Here is a 21447-nt window from a genome sequence, read left to right as displayed (position 1 = left end):
CATAAATAGGCTTTTATTGTGATTTATAATGTGCATCTATGTCTGTGATGTATGTCTACAACCGACAATACAACTGGGAGCACATGTCTCCATATACTCGCTGTTATATTTGTACATATTCAAATAGGGATTAGCTTACGTAAATATCCCTAATCCCTATTTAGAATTGTAATTAATGTACCCGTATTACAATATATGTCGTAGGCTTCATGAATAACTTTTCGTGTTTGTTAGGGGTGTTTCAATTTTGCGTTTACTTTTTCACTTGTCAACACACTCGGCTGATATTCCATACATATTTATGAGATTTCCTATGGTGTATCAACACTTGTAATTAGAATTAAATTCCGCGAATACTCGCGAGAGCTCGTGAGCCTCGATTTCATGTTGATGTGTCAATGAAAATGTCAATGTTTGCAGGGTGTCTAGCATGGACAGTAGACAAAGACGGCGATCACCAACGACCCGATTTCAAAAATACAAATTTATTCTTCGTAATTTCTTAATCGGTTTTAGAAATGATTTCTGTGTTCTATTGATATTTTGTAAATAATGACATATGAACGATTTTGATTTGACATGTGGACAAGTGTGTCTCGATTAATGAGTTAAGGGAGAGTTGGTCCTCTGTCTGTCCCAACCGTCCACTTGAAACCATCAAATAGTCCCAATGAAACCGTAACAAGCTGAAAGCAGGTCACTTTAACGTAAAAAGAGTTGGTGGAGTTAAAAGATTGAGATGGAAAGGGACACGTGTACGACTAATATCAAATTGTATTTTGATGAGAAAGGGTTAGAAATCTGTTTTAGGGTTAATTATCGCCCCTTAAAGAGGGCAATATTTTTATTAGTTTATAGAAATACCATTATAGTCGTGGCATGGAGTTATAACATACCAAATTATGGTCCTCTACAAGCTTAATGAATCTTACAAATCTCCACATTTCACATATACGTTTGAAAACTCTCATTTTTAAATTGCTCTCAATTTTTAAAAATAAATTTAAAGATACATTATGGAACATTTTGATAAAGAGCTGCCCATTCTTGCCATAATAGCTCATAAATAGATAATGTAAAATGAAAATATTGAAAATTTCATTCAAATTACTTCATTCTGAACCAAGTTATCACTGTTTGTATTTTTGACAAGATGTGAGCATAGTCGTAACACCGGCACTGGTATATTCGAGACTTAGCCTCACTTTCCCGTTTTCAAATTAAATTTTTAAATGGCGAACCGTTCTGATCGAGTTAAAATCTTGAGTATCCGATGCCACCGAGAGTTGATTATGGTCTTGTTTTGTTAATAAATGTCTAATTAATAGTTAATATATAACATTTGAGGCCTAAAGAAAGACCGACAATAGGCAGATTTATCTCTTGCATAATGTATGTTTAATGTTAGTTTGTATTCAAAGGTACATCAATCAATTAAAAGCTAAAATAAAATGGGCTGTGAAATAGATCATATTTGACATTGGTAAGAGCAAGATAAGACTCGTCACTCATGTCTGAGTCTTTACCTTCGAGACTATTCGTTGTTTCCGAACGCCGACCGTAGTCTACCGATACATCTCGTGGGAGAAATCAGACTGGAACTGTCAGGATGATACTCAAGTGACACCTAGCGTTAAATCACCGCGTCATGTTGTGATACACCGCCTTATCTAAAAGAGAATACAGTACTAAATATTGAATGGTGCATCACGTTGGTAATTATGTAGATAATGGCCGAACCATTTGTAATACCTTGGCTGAGCCTAGGCCTATCAGTCGACTATCATATCTCTAGCGATAAAAAGTCTGTTGTACGAACGGTCACCCGTTGTGACTTGTCACCCGTCACTAAAAGTTATGACTTTGTAATATTTCGCTAATTTGTAACATAATAATCTTAGGACATGTCTATTGCACAATAACACCCCTAACACAATTAACAAAAACAGGAAGTGTGTATCTCCTAATGTAGGGTACATGGAAATATTGACTGGAAAATACTTCAATTAGTCTAAACATATTCTGAATGATTTGTCTATCCATAATAGACTAGACCGCAAGCCCAAGAGTGGAAAACTTGACTTAAAATACTTGAATTATTTGGTTATTCGTAACAGGACATACCTCCAGATAGACTATAGGTGCAGATAGAAATGTGGACTGGCAAAATACTTCAATTACATTTATACTGAATTATTTATTACATTTCTACTAAATTATTTATAACATTTATACTGATTTAACATTTATACTAAACTATTTATAACATTTATAACATTTATAATGAATTATTTATAACATTTATACTGAATTATTTATAACATGTATATGGAATTATTTATAACATTTATACGGAAATATTTATAACATTTATACGGAATTATTTGGTTATTCGTAACGTAACAGAAAATTTTGCCAGATATACTATAGGTGCAGACAGAAATGTGGACTGGCAAAATACTTCGATACATTTATACTGAATTATTTATAACACCCTTGTAAATTCAAAACAGGACGTGTTTATCTCCTAAATAGAAGGTAGGGAAATATTTACGGGAAAATATTTCAGTTACATAGGCTATATTCTGAATTATGGTTATTCATAAAACATCACAACGCAACACAGACTAGGAAATAACTCCAATAGACGGGAAATGTGGGATAAACGCAATTGAATTCTGAATTATTTTGTAATTCGTAACGTAACAGGAAATAACTCGAAATATACTGTAGGCGCAGATAGATGGGAAATATTTCAAATGGATATATTCGGAATTATTTGGTTATTTATAACATAATACTAGGAAATAACTCGTAATAGATCGTAGGCCTAGAGGAGAAATGAGGACTGAAAATTGCATAAGAGTCTGAACTACACATAATATAACATAAAGTAACATAAATATAAGACTGGGAAATATTTCCAAATAGACTATGTCTTGTTGCGAAATGTGGACTGGTAAAATACGAGAATTCTGAATTATTTGGTACTAAATTATCTCTTGAGAACTAGTTTCTACAGCTATTCCGCGGTTATTATAACGTGTCCGTATTTATTATAGTTGATGGCCGGTTAAACAGAAGAAAGCATGTTCCAAGTTACTAAGGCAATATAGGACGTCAACGTTTAGTTACTCAAAGAATGGCGCCAATCGGCACGTTCGCCTGTTATTTCTTCGCGGAACTAACACGTGCGGTGTCCGAGATGGTTAGAATGTAAATATCACATTAGCGTCGCCATTTACATGTCAACTGCTGAAAACAAATAATCAATCATCATTCGATCTTATTTTCACGTTAATAGCGATGTTTTTATTTACTGGGTTGTTGTCATGTCCTTTCCTCAACAACAAGAGACTTTACCAATAGTACTGTCATACTATATGTAAACATTATGTCATGGATGTCATGAGAAAAAAAAACCTCCGCTTAAAACCACTGACAACCATTTGCATTTTTCGGCCAATGTCTACTTTTTTAACATCTCAATCCACACTGAAATGGATTATTTAAAGGAGCTACATATCTATGCTTTGGCAACTAGAAATGGCCACAAATGGGTCGCAACGCATATAATAATGCAATATGGATGTATAGAGACATTCTGTTTTTACTGTAATTTCTAATCAGTTATGGTCGGCGAAATACGCGAAGAGTCCAAATTGAACGCGATATATCGGATATCAGAAGCCCGTCTTTCCACTGTGAGATAACACCATCAATGTTGATTTAAATTGACCAATAAGTTGTCTTTGCTATGTCGAAGACTGTGAATGATACTGAGTAAAAGACTTGTCTCCTTTAAGCCTCATTGTATATCATTTGTTTAAGTTTTTTTTCTGTATTTTGCAGCTTTATATTAACTTATATTATTCTGGTTGTTTTGAAAGCTTTTGCAGCTTTATATTAACTTATATTATTCTGGTTGTTTTGAAATATACTCGTATATTCTGATGGTTTCTTCACCAGTAAAATATGTGTGCTAGCAATTTGTCAATAATATCTCCGTTTCACTTAATAAAAGAAACGACAAGTCGAAGACAATTTGCGCCGACAGTGAGAAAAAGTTGTTAATTTTGCGCCGTAGGCTTTTTCCGATCTCCATTCAACGTGAATGCAAAACTAATTGCTGGAGTAATGTTAGAGAGCAGTAATGATGAAGACAACTCTGGCCTCCTAGTGAGAAACACACGCTACAAACAGCCTCGACCTGTTTACCAACCCGTGTAGAAAATGGAATTCCTAAACGATGCTTATTAAGAAGGTTACTATTCGTTGATCAGTCAAAAAGTACACGTGGTAGTTAATCATTCGTCTGGTTGACCAATTTATTAATTTGGATGATACATTATGAAATTTTTACAACAATTATTTTTCTATCATTATATTGGAATAACGGACTGTCGATCTAGTAGAACTTTGTGAACTTGCCCTCACATGTATTCGTACAGTCCTGCATATCTGCCTCTTATCCTAGTCTAGTAGAGCTTTGTTGACCTACAGTATTCGTACAGTCCTAAACATCTGACTGTTACCCTTTTTATGATTGTCTGGGTGCTTGCAACGCACAACGATTAAAAACGGTCACGGAAAGCGCCAGACATTTCAAACTCATATTTGAAGGAACACAACGACGATCCCCCCTCCCCCTCCAAGAAAAAACAACAAACCACAATAGATATGTATGGATGCAACTTGAAAACGTTACATGTACGTCTAAGTTATGTCCATCTATACTCATGTCGATTACTGTATTGTTGTTGTTGTTAGTTAGTTGTATTTTACGTCCGCTTCCACCGATTTTTTATAGGTCTACTGATAAGTGTATTTGTCCACCGTTTTGTGTATTGGTCAACTGCTGTGTGTATTCGACTACTGTTTTGTGTATTGGTGCGGTTTGTATTCGCCAACTTTTTTGTGTATTGGTCTACTGATGTGTGTATTTGACTACTGTTTTGTGTATTGGTCAAATGCTGTGTGAATTTGTCTACTGTTCTGTGTATTGGTCCACTAAGTTTTCTCGTTAAGGCATGACTTCTAATGAAAAGAAATAGTATTTTTTTTTAAAAATTAAAAAATGTATTTATCAAGTTATCTATTTATGCCTAATAACACTTTACAGTATACGAATTCAATATTCAGTATTTTGATATATGAACCACATCTACCACTTCATACAAAGTGTAACATCCTTTACTGGATTTCAATATATAATCTTTTAGGGGAACAGTATGCAAATAGAATATTTAAAGAGAGGAAGTCTATGTCTATAAAAGAGGAATATATAACAAAATACTGTGGCATATTGGCAATATAGTTAAACAGATAATGTAGAACAGTACAAAGATTAGCGCAGCGGGCTTTCAAAATAAACGGAGTTGTATCTCATGTTTTAGAAGTTATATAATGCCTTGTGTACGACACTTACTGGAACACAGATATTAAGTCTCATTCGAAAAGCCTATCTTGACTCATTACTATGATTTCTCGCATGAAAAACATAAAAGAATTGTGTTGATAATTATTGCTAAAACATTTATGTCTAAAAATAATTCTTATTTTATTTTATTATTTTTTTTATTTTTTTTGGGGGGGGGGGGGGGTGGTTAGCACATGCGTGCTGTATCATAAGGCCTGTCATTGAGTCAACTGGCGTGGTTTCGAATTCCCGGTGGTACGTGACAAGGAGTAGGGTCGCCTCTCCAACCTCGTGGGCTTTTTCCGGGTACTCCGGTTTCCTCTCACTGCTAAAGATCCCTTACGCGCACGCGAATTATAGAAATAAAATTGAACCATGTGTTAGTCCCGAAATGACCTACTTTGTGTCTAGTGGACGATAAACCACAATTCTCATTCTCTGTCTCTCTCTCTCTCTCTCTCTTTTATTTTCTGTCTTTTTTTTTACTATTTTATTTTATTTTTTATCTTTTTTGAGTTCTCAAAATCTACATCGGTTAGTTGGAAAAATGGCGAACAGACGATTTACCTACGTCAAGTCTACTTCAGTATCAATGTCTAAATGTTTGTTCAAAACCAAAACACAAACTAAACATACATGTATATTAACCGTTCGACTGATAGCTAGATAGCATTCAAGTATTCAGTAGTTTATTTTCCATGGTGTTTGCCACTCCTAATATTTTCACCGTTTGTGTTCGTCTAAATGCTCTAATTCTGTGTTTGGATAAGTTTGTTTACCTTGCCACGGTGGGGATAGAATTTTAAATAATCATTCTTTTTGATCTACAGCCACACACTAGTTTAGACATCTCGTATATATCGACATTCTTTTTTTACTTTCATTCTCAACTTCGTTTACATACCTCAAAAATGAAGTCATTTACGAAATAATTTTACTACAAAACACCAACCATTAAAGATGCATTATGTAAGATTTAGCTAAAGAGATGATCGCTCTTGCTATAATAGCTCAAGAATAAATAATGAGAAAGGAATATACTGAAAATTTCCATCATATTAATATTAATTTTATTCTAAGCGACGTTTGAAGTTTTGACAAGGTAGTCTCGAATTTCAAGTACCATTGCTTGGTACAATAATAAACAAAGTCTCGATTATCTATTTATCGTTAAATTATTAAATGGCGAAACTGTTCAATACCTAAGTCATCCACAAGTCTATAGAGTTGATTATGGGCTTTACATGTGAATAAATATCAAGATCATAACTTATATAACATTTTAAGCCAGGGAAAGACCAGTCATAGACTGATTTTGCTCTCACATAATGTATCTTTAAAATTAGACAGTATTTACTCTTGACAACTCACCAAGATTTTAATTGCTTTGTAAAGTAAATATTAGAGGGATATCTTGTATAATCTTTGATGGCGAAGTCTTTAACAAAATAACACTTTGTAATACTATTACTATTCTTCCCTACAGCCTGTGGGGGTGGATGGCTGAATGGTTAGCGTGTGCGCGCTGTATCATTGAGTCAACTGGCGTGATTTCGATTCCCCGGTTGTACGTGACAAGGAGTAGGACCGCCTGTCCAACCTCGTGGGTTTTTCCGGGTCCTCCGGTTTCCACCCACTGCTAAAGACCCCTACGCGCAAGCGAATTATTGAAATAAAATTAAACCGTATGTTAGTCCCGAAATGACTTAGTTTGTGTCGAATGGACGTAAAACTCCCTCCCTATCTCTCTCTCTCTCTCTCTCTCTCTCTCTCTCTCTCTCTCCAGCCTATCGCTCAAAGTTAATAATCAGCTGTACCCACTAACTGTGCACGCGGCAGAGTACGTTTACTATTTCTAGCACACCACGTAACTCTTCTACCTAGAATCGTTCTGTATTTTGTTTAAAGACTATAACCCTTTTTTTGATTGTATATTCCGTTTCAAGGAAGTCACTTAAAAACAAATTGAACACGTGTAACAAATACTTCAAACTCAATTATCATATCTCGACACCATTGGAAACCGGTTGAGGCCAGCGATCTACATGGATAACAAGTTATATAAGGTTTTCAAGAACAAGTAAGCACACTCTGCCCCAGGCACGTCTGATAATAGTTTTAGTAAATCTATAACCGGAAGCAAAATTAATAGATACATTCCAATTGAAAGCCTGTTGGAACCAGCCTTCTACCACCAAAAACTCTTCAATAAAAAAAAGATTATTTGATTCAAAGATGGCGATCGTATATAGGCAAACACAGCCTGGGTTTGAATACATTTACTAGATACACAAAATTTAGACTAAAATAATATTAGACTCGCCAGATATTGACACTATTTTATTTATCATCTTTCTTAGGTAAGTACAAGACTGACCCCTTCAAAGAAAGCACGAGCCTAGGGTCAGCGCCACCAAGAGATGAAAACAAAGTTTATTTACAAGGGGCGGGTAACTCTAAGTAATAAATAAATTGCATGAACAGTCAAACTGATACACTTTTATTCATCACTATATTTATCCAAACACTTACTATTACGTATGTTTTTAAGCGTAGTTTTCTAGTTTCATTAAAATCTCAAATTTCCGTCGGTGTATTGGTTCCTTGTACGCGCGACACTATTTAAAAAAAAAAAAAAAAAAAGGAACTCGGAAGTTAGAATTCATGCTGACTGGTTGGCCTTAAATCGAATTCATTGGGCAGTTTAAATAATTCAACAACATGGAGCTACAACCAAAATGCCAAGTTACATCAACGACACACGATAAATAAAAGTCCATGTGTATAACTGATCTCCATCAATTTTAAAACGTGACGTTCGTTATAGCTATAAAAATGTTTCTAAGCATGGACATTTCTATAATGTATTACAACAAAAATCTTGTAAAGAAAAATATATTTCACATATATGTTTTGATTTTTCAACTGCAATTATTATAGACAAATGTATTTCCAGACAAAAACAACTCTCTTTTATGATTTCGTGCATGTTTGTTGATGTGAATGTTCATAATTATTAAACTCAAACATATGATCCGCTATTTCAAAATAAAGTCTGTTTTCAGAAAAATAATGGCAATTTATTATATTTCTATTCACTATTGAGTTATGAATGTACGTAACTATCATATATATGGTATATACGTAGGCTTGGTGCCGTGAGAGAACTTACAACTGGTGTTGAAAATTATATAATTGCTTTATCTTTGGCGGTTTTATCATTCAGGGTTGTTTCGAGTCAATGTCGGGTTCATATTATTTTTTAAATGTCCTTCTTGAATAACATGTCATTTATGAACCTATATTATTCTAAAAATTCTAATAATTTATATCTCCAAATATATATGTTTGGGGGGCTTCTTAGGTCAATAAACTGATCCCATTGTCCTTGTGTGTATTTTTCTAATTAGTAATGTGAAAAACACTCATACCCACAAACAGAAGTTCTACAATTTAAGGACATATTGTGTGGCAAAATAATATTTGATTGATTACTAAGCTAAAAAGTATACTACTATTCACCGAATTACCGGCCCTTGCCGTAAGAGGGAAGTGTCCCAAATATCACTTGTTCTGAAACACTTAAGTCGTCATGTCACGAAAAACGCGGAGCGGGAAAATAAACCCTTTGCAAATCATCGAGAGGAAAGTATGCTATTTTACGCGGGGATATACGTTTTTGGTGAAATGTAGTTGGTACATACAAGGTGCAATTTTCCCAATTATAATGTAACGGTTATATTAATTCCCTAGTTTGAGTGACAATTTTTCTGCTTGTAATTGTAGGGAGAAAATACATAATGAATATAGAGACAGTATGGGTTGGGTTCATAATCTTTGACCTGGATCAACCCTTAAATATGTGTTATTTAAACGTTGTATTAATTATCTTTATTAAGTTGTAATTTTTCTGTTTGTATGTGAGATGTGCGAAAGGGGGAGAAACTGTGTTAATATTAAATAATAATACAGGCATGCAAAAGTTTTATGAATTATCTGTAATAACTAGTAACACACAAAAGTTGTATTAATTATATCATTACATTGTAAAGTATCTGTAATAAATTGTAGCACACAAAAGTTGTATTAAATGGGTATTGCGTTGTAATATTTCTGTATGTATGAAGGGGAGGTAAAATGTGTTAATATTTAATAGTACAGACAGATACTATGTGTTAATGAATGAAATAGTGTTCTTACCTTCAGGGAAAACTGTCCTCATTTTAAGGTAACTGGTCGATAGACGTATTATGGAGGCTTTATCCAGCTGACTGGTGATTGCCGATGGCAAAGGCAACATCTTTGCCAATTCGTAGAATTCCGCATTTTCTTTTTCTCTGCGAGTCCTTGCAGCATTTTTCGATTTTTCCTTCATAGCTTCGACCCTGTGATGAAAATAGAACAGTTCATATTGATAACATATCAATCATCATTTTTTTAAATTATTGTCAGATTTAAGTTGATGTTATTTCAACGCAATTCCTTGAAGACCATTATCCGTTTGTGGGATACCATTTATATCAAGAATTTCAAAAATGTAAATATTCCTTCTTTATGAAAACAAATAAATCAGCGATGCTCCAGGCTATGAAAGTAAGGTATAACAGGCAACCACCCCCGTTTATTTGTTTAACTTGACTGCTCCATATCTGGAAGACGATAATAACATATTCTGAAAATACATCCATTCAGGTATTAGATATAATGGTACCACCACTCTTCTCACCATAGTAATCACAGTTACTCTTCCATACAAAATAGTTCCGTACTTCCGGTTAAATCACCTGTTGATCTCATGTATATGATATTTTAAACCAATCGACGAGAAAACACAAATCCTAAAATCAATCCCAAGAGATAATCGTTTAACTACAGGATTACATATATATATTCTAGTTGGGTTTTTCTTCTCACAACACCGCCAATGCATGTAGGTTAAACCACTGTTTACCATTTAGAAATGTAATTGTAAGCTCATGTTACAATAAGCGACACGAATGACAGACATGTAAGTTTTCTAAGTGTTGAAATAAACCTAACTATGTTTGAGCTTATCATCTCTAACAAGAGGACGGGCGGCACAATGGTTAAGGCTTTAATCTATCTATACACGGGTCTAGTTATCTTATAGCACGTGTGAATCTTGTAAGGTGTTCAGAGTAAAATACACTTTAATATAAGTAACAAAATAGCAAAATGTCAAATGTGAAATACAATTAATATGCAACGTCACCAATAAATGAGAAACATCTTCTAGAAAGAGTAAGAATGACCTGTCTCGTAAAATATTTATAGCTAATACTTTGAATTTATTTCGTTGACGCAAGAAAATGTTTGTGAATTGTTACACACATTTTAATAGACGTCATTTGAAACAAAAAAAACAAGGTAATATATTTTTCTGAATTGCCACGGCGCATTGCAGAGCCCAAAGGGGAAAATGGCAAACTTTGGAAACAGTCTATCCTTATTACATGATTCGACATAGTTCGCCCAGATACACTATTGAACAAGTTTTCTGTTTTCGTCCACTGGATTTTGTCTATTGTCCCATCTTCTTTTTAAATTTATTTTTACAATGTTGCTGTTGTTTGAAGGCTATTGGGAGTGGTGTTGTCATGATATCTCTATTTCCTTCTGTCATTATAATAGCAATCCTTTCTATTGAAACCGAAATACGTCCATTCACTAAACTGGTCGACGTAAAACTTAAAAAATACAACAATGTTGACCAAGATGTAAACAATTGCTTTAGGTTAGAGGAAAAGCTTACGAAATGAAATACCACGATGATGATTAATTGAATGACCATTATACCTGTGATGTGGTGACAATTTATAAAATTCAAAGGGAAAGAAAGTTTGCGTTTAACACCAATACACGCCAATAGATAAATTGAGAGAGAGAGAGAGAGAGACAGAGACAGAGACAGAGAGAGTTAAACATCCACTCGACACAGATACAAACTAATTCATTTCGGGACTAAAACATGCTTCACTTTTATTTTAATAATTCGACTGCGCGTAGGAGTGTTTAGCAGTGGGAGGAAATCGGAGAACCCGGAAAAACCCCACGAGGTTGGGCAGGCGACCATACTCCCCTACTCCTTGTCACGTACAACCAGGGAATCGAAACCCAATTTATGAAGAAGCAAATGAAGTAGATAATAGACAACCTATTGGGACTTGCCGTTTTTTTTCCAATTTCATGGAAACTTCTTTTTTTTAAAAGAAACTATTTCAAAGTGATTCGGGAAAACAAGTAACAGCGTAGCAAGAAAGAAAATTAAAACCCGTCTAAGGCGATATCAGCATGGCTTAAGAGACGAGGTGTATTTCAATTATTTTATTAAAATTGGACAATGATATTCGAAATTCTCGAAGCTTGTGAAATTTTGGGATTAAGTTAATTTTGAAACTGAGGATCTAAGGGTACGGATTAAGGGGACAATTGTGAGTACTTAAACTGTGAATAGGGAATTAAATATATAACAATGATATACACACATTGGAAGGTCGAGCTACGAGGCGGCGCCTTTGATCTCCATTTGAGCCTATTAACCTCCAGTTTACATTTGGTATTAGGCATAAAACGCGGGAAATAAGCGGTCTGCTTATCATTTCTCTGACGGCCTTCTGTGTGTCGAGTTACATAAAAGACAACCCCAGAAAACTGACTTCAAATATATCACGGACTATATCAAGGGTATATGATAAAGTCTGTTAATTCCTCTAACTATTTATTGTATACTTTACTTAGCTTTTTTGTACATCAGACTTCGTAATTCTTACACCCCGTTCACACAGAACTAATCCCAAGATAAATATAAATAGGCTTCATTGTTTATCTCATGACAGTATTAACAAATATTAGCTGCCTATACTTATATTATGAATAGCACAGCACATGCTTCCTCAACTACTACCAACACCACCCCACCCCACGACGCCATCTTTGATAATTACCAGTCTCTCGAATAGTAGAAGCGAAGTAGAGTATGCCTACCCCTTTTCGAAACGGAAACGCCATATGCCTCTCTTACTTAAGGCCTTGGGATCCACAAAGCCCATTGGTGTTGATTCACATAAAACAGGAGGTCACGAGTTCGATTCCAGCGTTGATCGATGAAGTTCTTCGGAATTTTTCAGCCTGGTTTCCCCGTCTACTCGTTGGCATACATGTAAAAGAACCCTTGACAGTTGGAATTCGGTGAAAAGAAGACATGAAATGAGGTTTAACGTCCTACTGTTCTGCCCTGACTGAGCTAATGAAGACCGGTGAAGAGAAGGCGGAAACGCCGATGTCCGAGGCAACATTTCCCTCATAACCGCTAAACCCTATTTCATTTAGTCATGACTATCTAAATAAACAACCTTAAACTTTTAAAATTCGTTATGTATTTGTTTGTTAGAACAACGATAACATGAACTTCTGCCTCTATTTAATGGAACATTCTTATTTTGAGACAACGCCGTGTATGACGTCATCAAAATAATACTTCGAACAATATGACGGAGATTTCTGTCTCGTAAGAATGATATGGCAATAATTACACATATATAATACACATTGTGTTTTAATATTAAAACAAATACAAATAAAAAAAAAGTATTTCCAAAAAGGACGAAAATATCTCACTCACGGTTATTTCAGATTTCAATTCAAAACATTTATTTTTATATCAAAAGACAACTGTATTTTGTTCATTGTTATAAATTAGATTTATTGTAAGCTAATAATTAACAGTTCATTTTAAAATGCGTTTCACAACCATAAAAACATAATCCATTATTTCACACAATTTTAACAACCAAAAAAATATTAAGTCATTATATTCAAGTAGAATATAGCTGTATTGTTTTGTATGTAAATATAAATTGTTGACAATATGAAAAGAACTTGAAGATTTCCGCGATTAAACAATACTGTATAATCCATTCTTGGTATGTTTCAGGTTTTTTTTTAAACTAACAGTCAGCCATTTTGTATTTTTTAAACTAACAGTCAGCCATTTTTCTATTTACTCTTTATACATTAACATAATACAACATTTGTAAGATTTTATAAATTAGGTGGATTGGGTGGCCGAATGATCCTAGGCGTGTGCTTTAAATTATAAGGTCTGTCAATGAGTCAAGTTGTGTGGTTTCGATTCGCAGCTTGTACGTCACAAGGCCCCGAGTTCACAAAGCCTACTCAGACTTGCGTTAAGAATTTACTCAAAATTTAGTCCTTTATAAGGCATTTGTTGTTTTAAAGTATCAAACACATCAATAAGAAACTGTGAGCATAAACAGTGATTGAAAGTTGAGTAAATTCCTAACTTAAGTCTGAGAATACTTTGTGAAAAGTGGCAAGGAGTAGGGTCACCCGTCCAGCTTCGTGGGTTTTCCCCGGGTCCTGTAGACGAATAGAGTCCTGCAGACGACTATAGCCCTGCAGACGAATACTACACTGCAAATCACATTTGGTCATCACAAAACAAAGCGATGCATGAAAGATAAAATACAAGATTAAAAATATGAATGAAAATCAGATAAGATAAAATATTTGAATATGAGATGCATAGATCAATATTGACTGACCTATCTTATATTCATCCTTAGTTAACAATATCATGAATTACATTACTTCATTGGCGGAGGGGGGGGGGGCGAATGGTTAACACGAGCGCGCCGTATCATAAGGTCTGTCATTGAGTCAATTGGCGTGGTTTCGATTCTTCGGTTGTACGTGACAAGGAGTAGGGTCGCCTGTCCAACCTCGTGGGGTTTTCTCCGGGTCCTCCGGTTTCCTCCGACTGCTAAAGACCCCTACGTGGACGTACAACCCCATTTCTGTCTCTCATATTTATAGAGATAAACACATTCTGAGTCTTGGAATGGGTATGACTGTCTCAAGAATGACCTAGTACTAATTAAACCCGCCCACCCTACCCTAATACCATTTTCTCTAAAAAAAAACTACGTCAACAGTCCTGATTCTGAGTCGATGCTGGGCCTGACAAGGACTTCTGTCTAGTCGTTTGGATGTGACGAAACGCCGAGGTTCCGTGTACACAATGGCGTGCACGTAAAAGATCTCTTGGTTGTTGGAATTCGATATAAGAGTAGGCCGTAGCGCCGCTGCCAGGGCAAAATCACCCTTATAGCACACTGTATGATGTATATCCGTCTTCGTTAGCCCAGTTCGGAGCAGAACAGTAAGACGTTAAACCCCATTTCATTTCACGTGTCTATGCTGTTAACGAATTAAGTCCCCCGTACAAGCGTCGATGTTGTATCTTATAGCCAGACTGTGTTTAATTTGACGTGTTACGTGTCAGCGAACGTCAACCTATTGTTAAACAATATGAATAGCATATATATCAACATATCAATGAATTTAAATGAGTTGTATGTATTGTTTGGATCGGGACCTACCTGTCGCAGAAATATTACAATACACTACAGTCACTTAGATTACAATGCGTTAGATTGCTAACCTAGAAAATAATTTATTTGTCGATAAATTCTAAACTAGTAGCTTAAAAAAGTAACAAGGAATGACTGCACAACAGAACTACTTTAAGAAAAACCTACAGGCGGACTTTTATCCCTTTTAATTATCCTCAAACCGTGTGTGTGTAGTGGGGGGGGGGGGGGGGTGTCAGTACAAATAAAGGGTAATACATGTTTTCACAGAAGAAATTAAATAGACAGAGAGAAACATCGGGGCGGAGGGCGGGGGTGCTGGTTGTCAGTGATAAAGATACAAATAAATTTTGAGCTATGTGGACACACAGAAATAGAGATGTACAATATGTTTGTGCCCATATAACCTAGTTTTTGTGTTGTGTGACCCTCTCTCTCTCTCTCTCTCTCTCTCTCACTCTCCCTCTCTCTCTCTCGCTCCCTCTCTCTCTCTCTCTCGCTCCCTCTCTCTTCTCTCTCTCTCGCTCCCTCTCTCTCTCTCTCTCTCGCTCCCTCTCTCTCTCTGATACCTTGGTTGCAGACATTATGCATGTTGATGAATTAAAGATACATTATGTAAGATACAGATAAGAGCGGACAGTTCTTGCTACAATAATTATTTATTAAAGATGCATTATGTAAGATTAGATAAAGAGCTGACAGTTCTTACATAATAGTTTAAAATTAGATAATGAAAAGGGAATATGTTGAAATTTTCAGTCAATTTACTTCACTTTGAGTCGAGTTATCGGAGATATAATTACAGTGTATCCTCGATTGTCACTGCTACCGTTGTTACGATAATAAACAAAGTCGTCTCGATTATCCATCAACCACCAAACGTATTTAAATCTTTTTAAAATCGGAGCCATCTGATGGCATCGAGATTTGATTATGGTCTTGGTAGGTTAAAAAATGTCTAATTAATAATTTATATAACATATAAGGCCTAAAGAAAGACCTGCATTATACAGATTTAGATCTTACATAATGTATATTATATAGGTCAGTGATTTATTTACATACTATATATATATATACAATAACAAGCATTGCTTAATTATTATTCCAAATATAACCGCCCCACATAGTGCCTCTTTAATGTCATGCTTTAATATAGTATAAAATGATTATTTAAACTCTCCAAATGTTTCCTCGGATCGTTTATAACTGAATGGCATTAAGATAACTATGCTTCAGTTGTACTATATAAACCCTTAATTTAAAAAAAAATCCTTAGTCTATTTGCTCTTAATAATATTAAGACATATCGACGGTTTCGGCGGTTGGTCTTTGAGGTTCGCCCTATATTTATAGATTTTCTTTATGTGTCAATCTGGGACCAAAATAATCCGACTCTAATACTATTGTACCAAAGTCTAATGTCCAACACATGTTTTACATGACTACAAACAGGCAGTCAAAATGATCGTATTTAATGTACTTAACTCATTATTGAGGGAAAAACCTAAACAGAGAAAATATTGACATTTTTATATTAAAATATTTCTAGGAGTTATGTTATAGCTTCTCAACACCTCATCATAATATATAAATAAATGGCTAAATTTATTTCTTTTACATAAATGCATCGTTTAATATTAAGCAAAGTTATAAATTCCAGCAATTACAATCAAGAAATTACAATTTATGAAATCTAGAAATTACAATTCATAAAATCTTGAAACTACAATTGTAAATTCTAGAAACTACAATTATAAAATCTAGAAACTACAATTTGTAAAATCTAGAAACTACAATTTATAAAATCTAGAAACTACAATTCATAAAATCTAGAAACTACAATTTATAAAATACAGAAATGCAATTCATAAAATCTAGAAACTACAATTTATCAAATCTAGTAATACAATTCATAAAATCTAGAAACTACAATTTATAAAATCTAGAAACTACAATTATAAAATCTAGAAACTACATTTATAAAATCTAGATGGGTTAACTAATATATTCTCAACAACGTTTCTAGAAACACAAACCAACGAAGAACAATGTGAATAATATAAGAGTCGTTTATAATTGATAAATTTAGACAACTTCAATCAGAGGTCAAATATAACAATGTATTTTAACTGTTGGTTTAGCGAAATATTGTTTCCTGAACATCATCCAATAGATATTTCGTTTGTTATCCATTTACAGAATTTGGTATTTTATTATTATTTTTTCTCTTTTTTTTCTTTTTTTTTTTTGGTATTTACCAGTAAAACGAAATGCAGAGTACACTAAATGTTGTAATATTTCAACATACAAAAATCTACACTTCTATAAGCGTATAGGGGTTTATATTAATGACTGGTTATTATTTATATAGACTTGAACATAATCTCGCGCTAAAAAATACTATAATAACACGGCACGGGAGAATGTATGAAAATTAATCCCGTTATTATCAACAATGGTTTTTAGATTAGCATAAATCAACATGCCCTGGGAGATTCATCGCTTGTAAATATTATACGGGCATCATATTGTAATTCTAATAGAGAACAGTCTAATAGCAGTTAAAAATACCACATGTTCTCGGAGATTATTTAATGCGGAAGTCGGTCAATGTATGATTTCGTACACCAGTTGTAGGCTATGCTTTTTTTAAAATGCACATTTGTAGGCTATGCTTATCTTTTAAATACAAAACTGTAACAGCCATTAGTAGGCTAGGCTTAAATTTGCTTAAATTTGCTTAAATTTTAAATACAAAACTTGAAAACTATAACAAAAATTTGTTAACCGTGTGAAACCTTCAAATATGCATTAATACCGCTATCAGTCAGGAAATGAATCGAAATAGGGTTAACGTCATACTTTCTTCACCAACAATGGCCATCGGCTTGAAGTAAATTTGCGTGGAGAACAATGAAATAAGTACAAAATTACAGTTGATTTATATGACGTCATTGAATCCAATGGGTTGGATTTGGTTCAGGCTGATGACACGTGACAAGGAGCGAAGTTGCCTGTCTAACTTTGCGGCCTTCAACCGGGTTCCCTGGCTTCCTCCCACTGCCAAAGAATCCTACGCACACAAGCGAATTATTGAAATAAGGATGGTAATCCCGAAATAGCCCAGTGTGTGAGCCCCCCTCTCTCTCCGATTTCTCCGATTTCCCGCCACTGCTAAAGTCCCCTACGCACAGGCGAAGTATTGAAATAAAATTGAACTTAGTCCCGGAATGACCTATTTTGTGTCGAGTGAACAGTTAAACCCATCTCTCTCTCTCTCTCTCTCTCTCTCTCTCTCTCTCCTACACAGACATGTATATATATATTCGATATCTATACGATGAGAACTGGACCATGTGTTATCTTCTAATGGAGATTAAATCGACTATATTTGTTGAAATGTACAATATACTAGTAGTGTATTATTGAGTATAGCCCCTCCATAAACAAAATATAGTTTAAAAGGAAATCTATCCATAAACAAAACTTGAAAATATAGTTTAAGAGGAAATCTATCCACAAGATACACACAATAAAACAAAACAAAAAACAGCATATGAGTGTTGAAAATTATGTTGATGCCTTCAAGAGTAATAGAATATAGTACCATCTAACCTAAAGTCCAATCCAACAAATCAGCGTAATAGTTCCTAGACTTGGGTTGACGTTGCAGGAGATCCCTTTATAATGAACTCGTATAAAATACTAAGTAGCAAAATAGTTCGTTTGGCGTTGCGGCAAACTGTATATAACGAACTCGTATAAAAGGCCAAATGGTGCAACAGTCCGTGGACTTCGTTTGGCGAAATTCCCGTTATAACGAGCTAGTACGAAAGACCGGTTAGTATAAAGACCAAATACAACAATAGTCCATGGATTTCCCTGGACGTTAAAGGCAAACTATTTATAACCAACACGTATAAAAGACGTTCGGTTAATATGAATTCCCAATAAACACCAAACCGTTTACATCTTCATTGAACAACAAAACATGGTTATCATAAACAGCGCTTCAGAGCTGCTGTATGTAAATGAACTTAAAACAACAAATTTGAGAATTTTGTAAACTGATGTGAAGTGTGTTGATGTGATGAAAAGCTTTTTGAAAGAATACTGAAGTTCAATTCAAATAAATGATATAAATACCTTTCATGTTTTTCAGCGAAATTCGAATCAGTATCGGGGGATCCACTTTCCCCGCCCCCTGCTTCTGATCTGAAAATACAAGAAATTGACCGTTAAATACATATATACAGTCCAAAAGTGTTATCAGGTGTTCTGAAAAAAAACCCCAATAATTTAATGTATACAAATTTTCCAAATATCGAAGATATTAAAAGTCAGTTTAGACCGCTCATCTCGGAGGAGTAGATTATGGTTTGGATCCAGCTATGGCGGGTGTGGCGCCAGGCAGGGTAAGCTTACTCTTCCTAACACCTGTTACCACTGTTTGTCGTATATTTGTACACGACCAACAGTCCATTTGCTGATTACACTATTTTCCCTATACCGTTTTTTTAGGACTTCGAATTTTGTTTAATGGTTTGGATTGTTCGTACTAGGTTTTATTTTATCCCATTGTTTTCTCTGACCATTCCATGTACCCATGTATATCAAATTATGAACATTTAATTTCATCTTTGTTTCGTTATTTTATAAAAATTGAAATTATCAGTTTGAACCTTCGAAATATTTCGACCATTTGACGACGTCACCGGAAATCCGCTTATTGTATATTTTAATATGACGTCACAAACTCAAAAGGAGCTGAAATGGATTTACTTCATGTTTAGGTTTTCTTGACATACAGATTAGCTACATACATATTTCTAAATAGTTCTATATACTTTATTTACTAAGAATATAAAATTAATTGAAAAATAAATTGAAAATAACAAAGTGAGGGATTTTAAATGATTTTAAGGATTTTTTAAATAAAAACACAAAATGATACAAAATGTCAATCAAAACGTTTTAAGCACGTGCGTTGACAAACATGTGCAGGCAATCGATGTCAACAGGGATATACAGCACAGTCTGTCTTGTGAACGACACCTAGATAATTTTACACATATTGATTTATTCAAATTCAAAACACCGAAGTTAGATAATACAAAAAGGTATACCAATAATTTTGTTCCTGAAATGGCGGTTTAAGATCCTATTTTTCTGCACCGAGTGGGCTAATGAAGACGGAAAAACTTAGTTCGTGCTGAACACTCATAACAAAATAAGTCGGCTACCATTTATATAATATCCTGCCTCGTGAACGACACCAGAATGCACAATTATTTTTCATTTTTTATTTATTTATCTATTTATTTTATTTTTTTAAATAGCTGGTTTTTGGCTTTTTTTTTCTTCATTCAAAATTTATATAAAGCTACAATATAACATCATTATTATTGATATTTACATCAAAAGGCACCCCCGCTGTTTAATAACTTCAATAGTATGATAATTTATTCGTCCGAATACAGATCGGAAGTGCATAAATACTCTCCACTAATTAAAATAATCAACGTGTTTTTCTAAACTTTGGGCGTATGCTTCGTTTTGTATTCAACATATTTAAAAATTATAAAATTTCAAAGCTTTATTCCTGATTAAATAATGGTAGAACAATCACCATGTTTTGGCGCCCGTTGTTGCGCCAACTTTTTCATGAATCATTCTTAGCGTTACAGCTGGCAGTAGCGACACCACCTTAAATTAAATCTAGATTGCTCTGCTAATATACATTCGTGACAAAACTGTATTTTGTTTGTCGATTTATGCTTAAAATAAAACAAAATAATAAAACGATTTGGAATATGTTCTGTTATATGCATAATAAAAATTAACGAATAAATGTAACCCATATTTTGATTTCATTTCAGAACAGCCAATTTATTTCCCATTATTTAATAATTAATTAAGAACGAGACGAAATTTATTTGTGTTGGACGTTTTATAAACTTAGCTTTTTCAATTTAAACAAAAATCTAATAATACAGTAAAAATATATGATATCGTTGGGGGAATATGGCACTATTTTATTAAAAAGAAAGTATTGATTTTGGATATTTTCTCTGCTGTTTCTAATGACATAAATTCCCCTTCTCTTGTTTACTTCGGTATAAAACATGCTAGCCGCCATGTTTATTTTTAGACTACGTAATGTCGCCATGGTGTAATGAACAACAGGCCGGTTTGAATTATTTCAAGCCGTATACGACACTACACTTTACTCCATTTTAAGAACATCTAATATCATTTTTTTATTCGAGAAGTCCACCCAACTGACACAATTTTGTTGTACATTCACATTTAGTAATATTCAGCGATTTCAAATTTCTCCAGTTTAACGGTTCAAGTCAACGTTCCACGACAGTTTAGAAATATCAATATTTTAGAATTAAAATATTATACGATATTTCTTTCCAATCCGATATTAAAAAAAGAAATTTTGATACTTCACTACGGCAAGACTTTAACTAAAATAAAATTGGTTTATAAGATTCTGAGAATAAGATTCAACTGAAATGAAACCGCTCTGTTTCCCCAGCGATCATCGACCGACGGAAACCATTTCTAATCTGATGCAATTTAATATCATTTAGAATAAAGATT

The 21447-nt window shown here is 34.2% G+C and overlaps 1 protein-coding gene across 2 annotated transcripts in view; it reads right to left on the bottom strand.

Moving 5' to 3' along the window:
* Positions 1–21447, bottom strand: part of LOC126809917 (single-minded homolog 1) — a 147135-nt gene that overhangs the window by 41940 nt on the left and 83748 nt on the right. For both annotated transcript variants that reach the window (XM_050534782.2, XM_050534783.2), the window contains exons 2-3: positions 18982–19050; positions 9620–9804 (exon numbers count right to left, since the gene is read on the bottom strand). In XM_050534782.2, the coding sequence (XP_050390739.1) occupies positions 9620–9804; positions 18982–19050 (254 nt within the window). The remainder of the gene's footprint in view (positions 1–9619; positions 9805–18981; positions 19051–21447) is intronic.

Source organism: Patella vulgata, chromosome 2, assembly GCF_932274485.2.
Source record: "Patella vulgata chromosome 2, xgPatVulg1.2, whole genome shotgun sequence".
Lineage (NCBI taxonomy): Eukaryota > Metazoa > Mollusca > Gastropoda > Patellidae > Patella > Patella vulgata.
The sequence above is the reverse complement of the archived record's forward strand: the minus strand, read 5'-3'. Positions and strand labels throughout refer to the sequence as shown.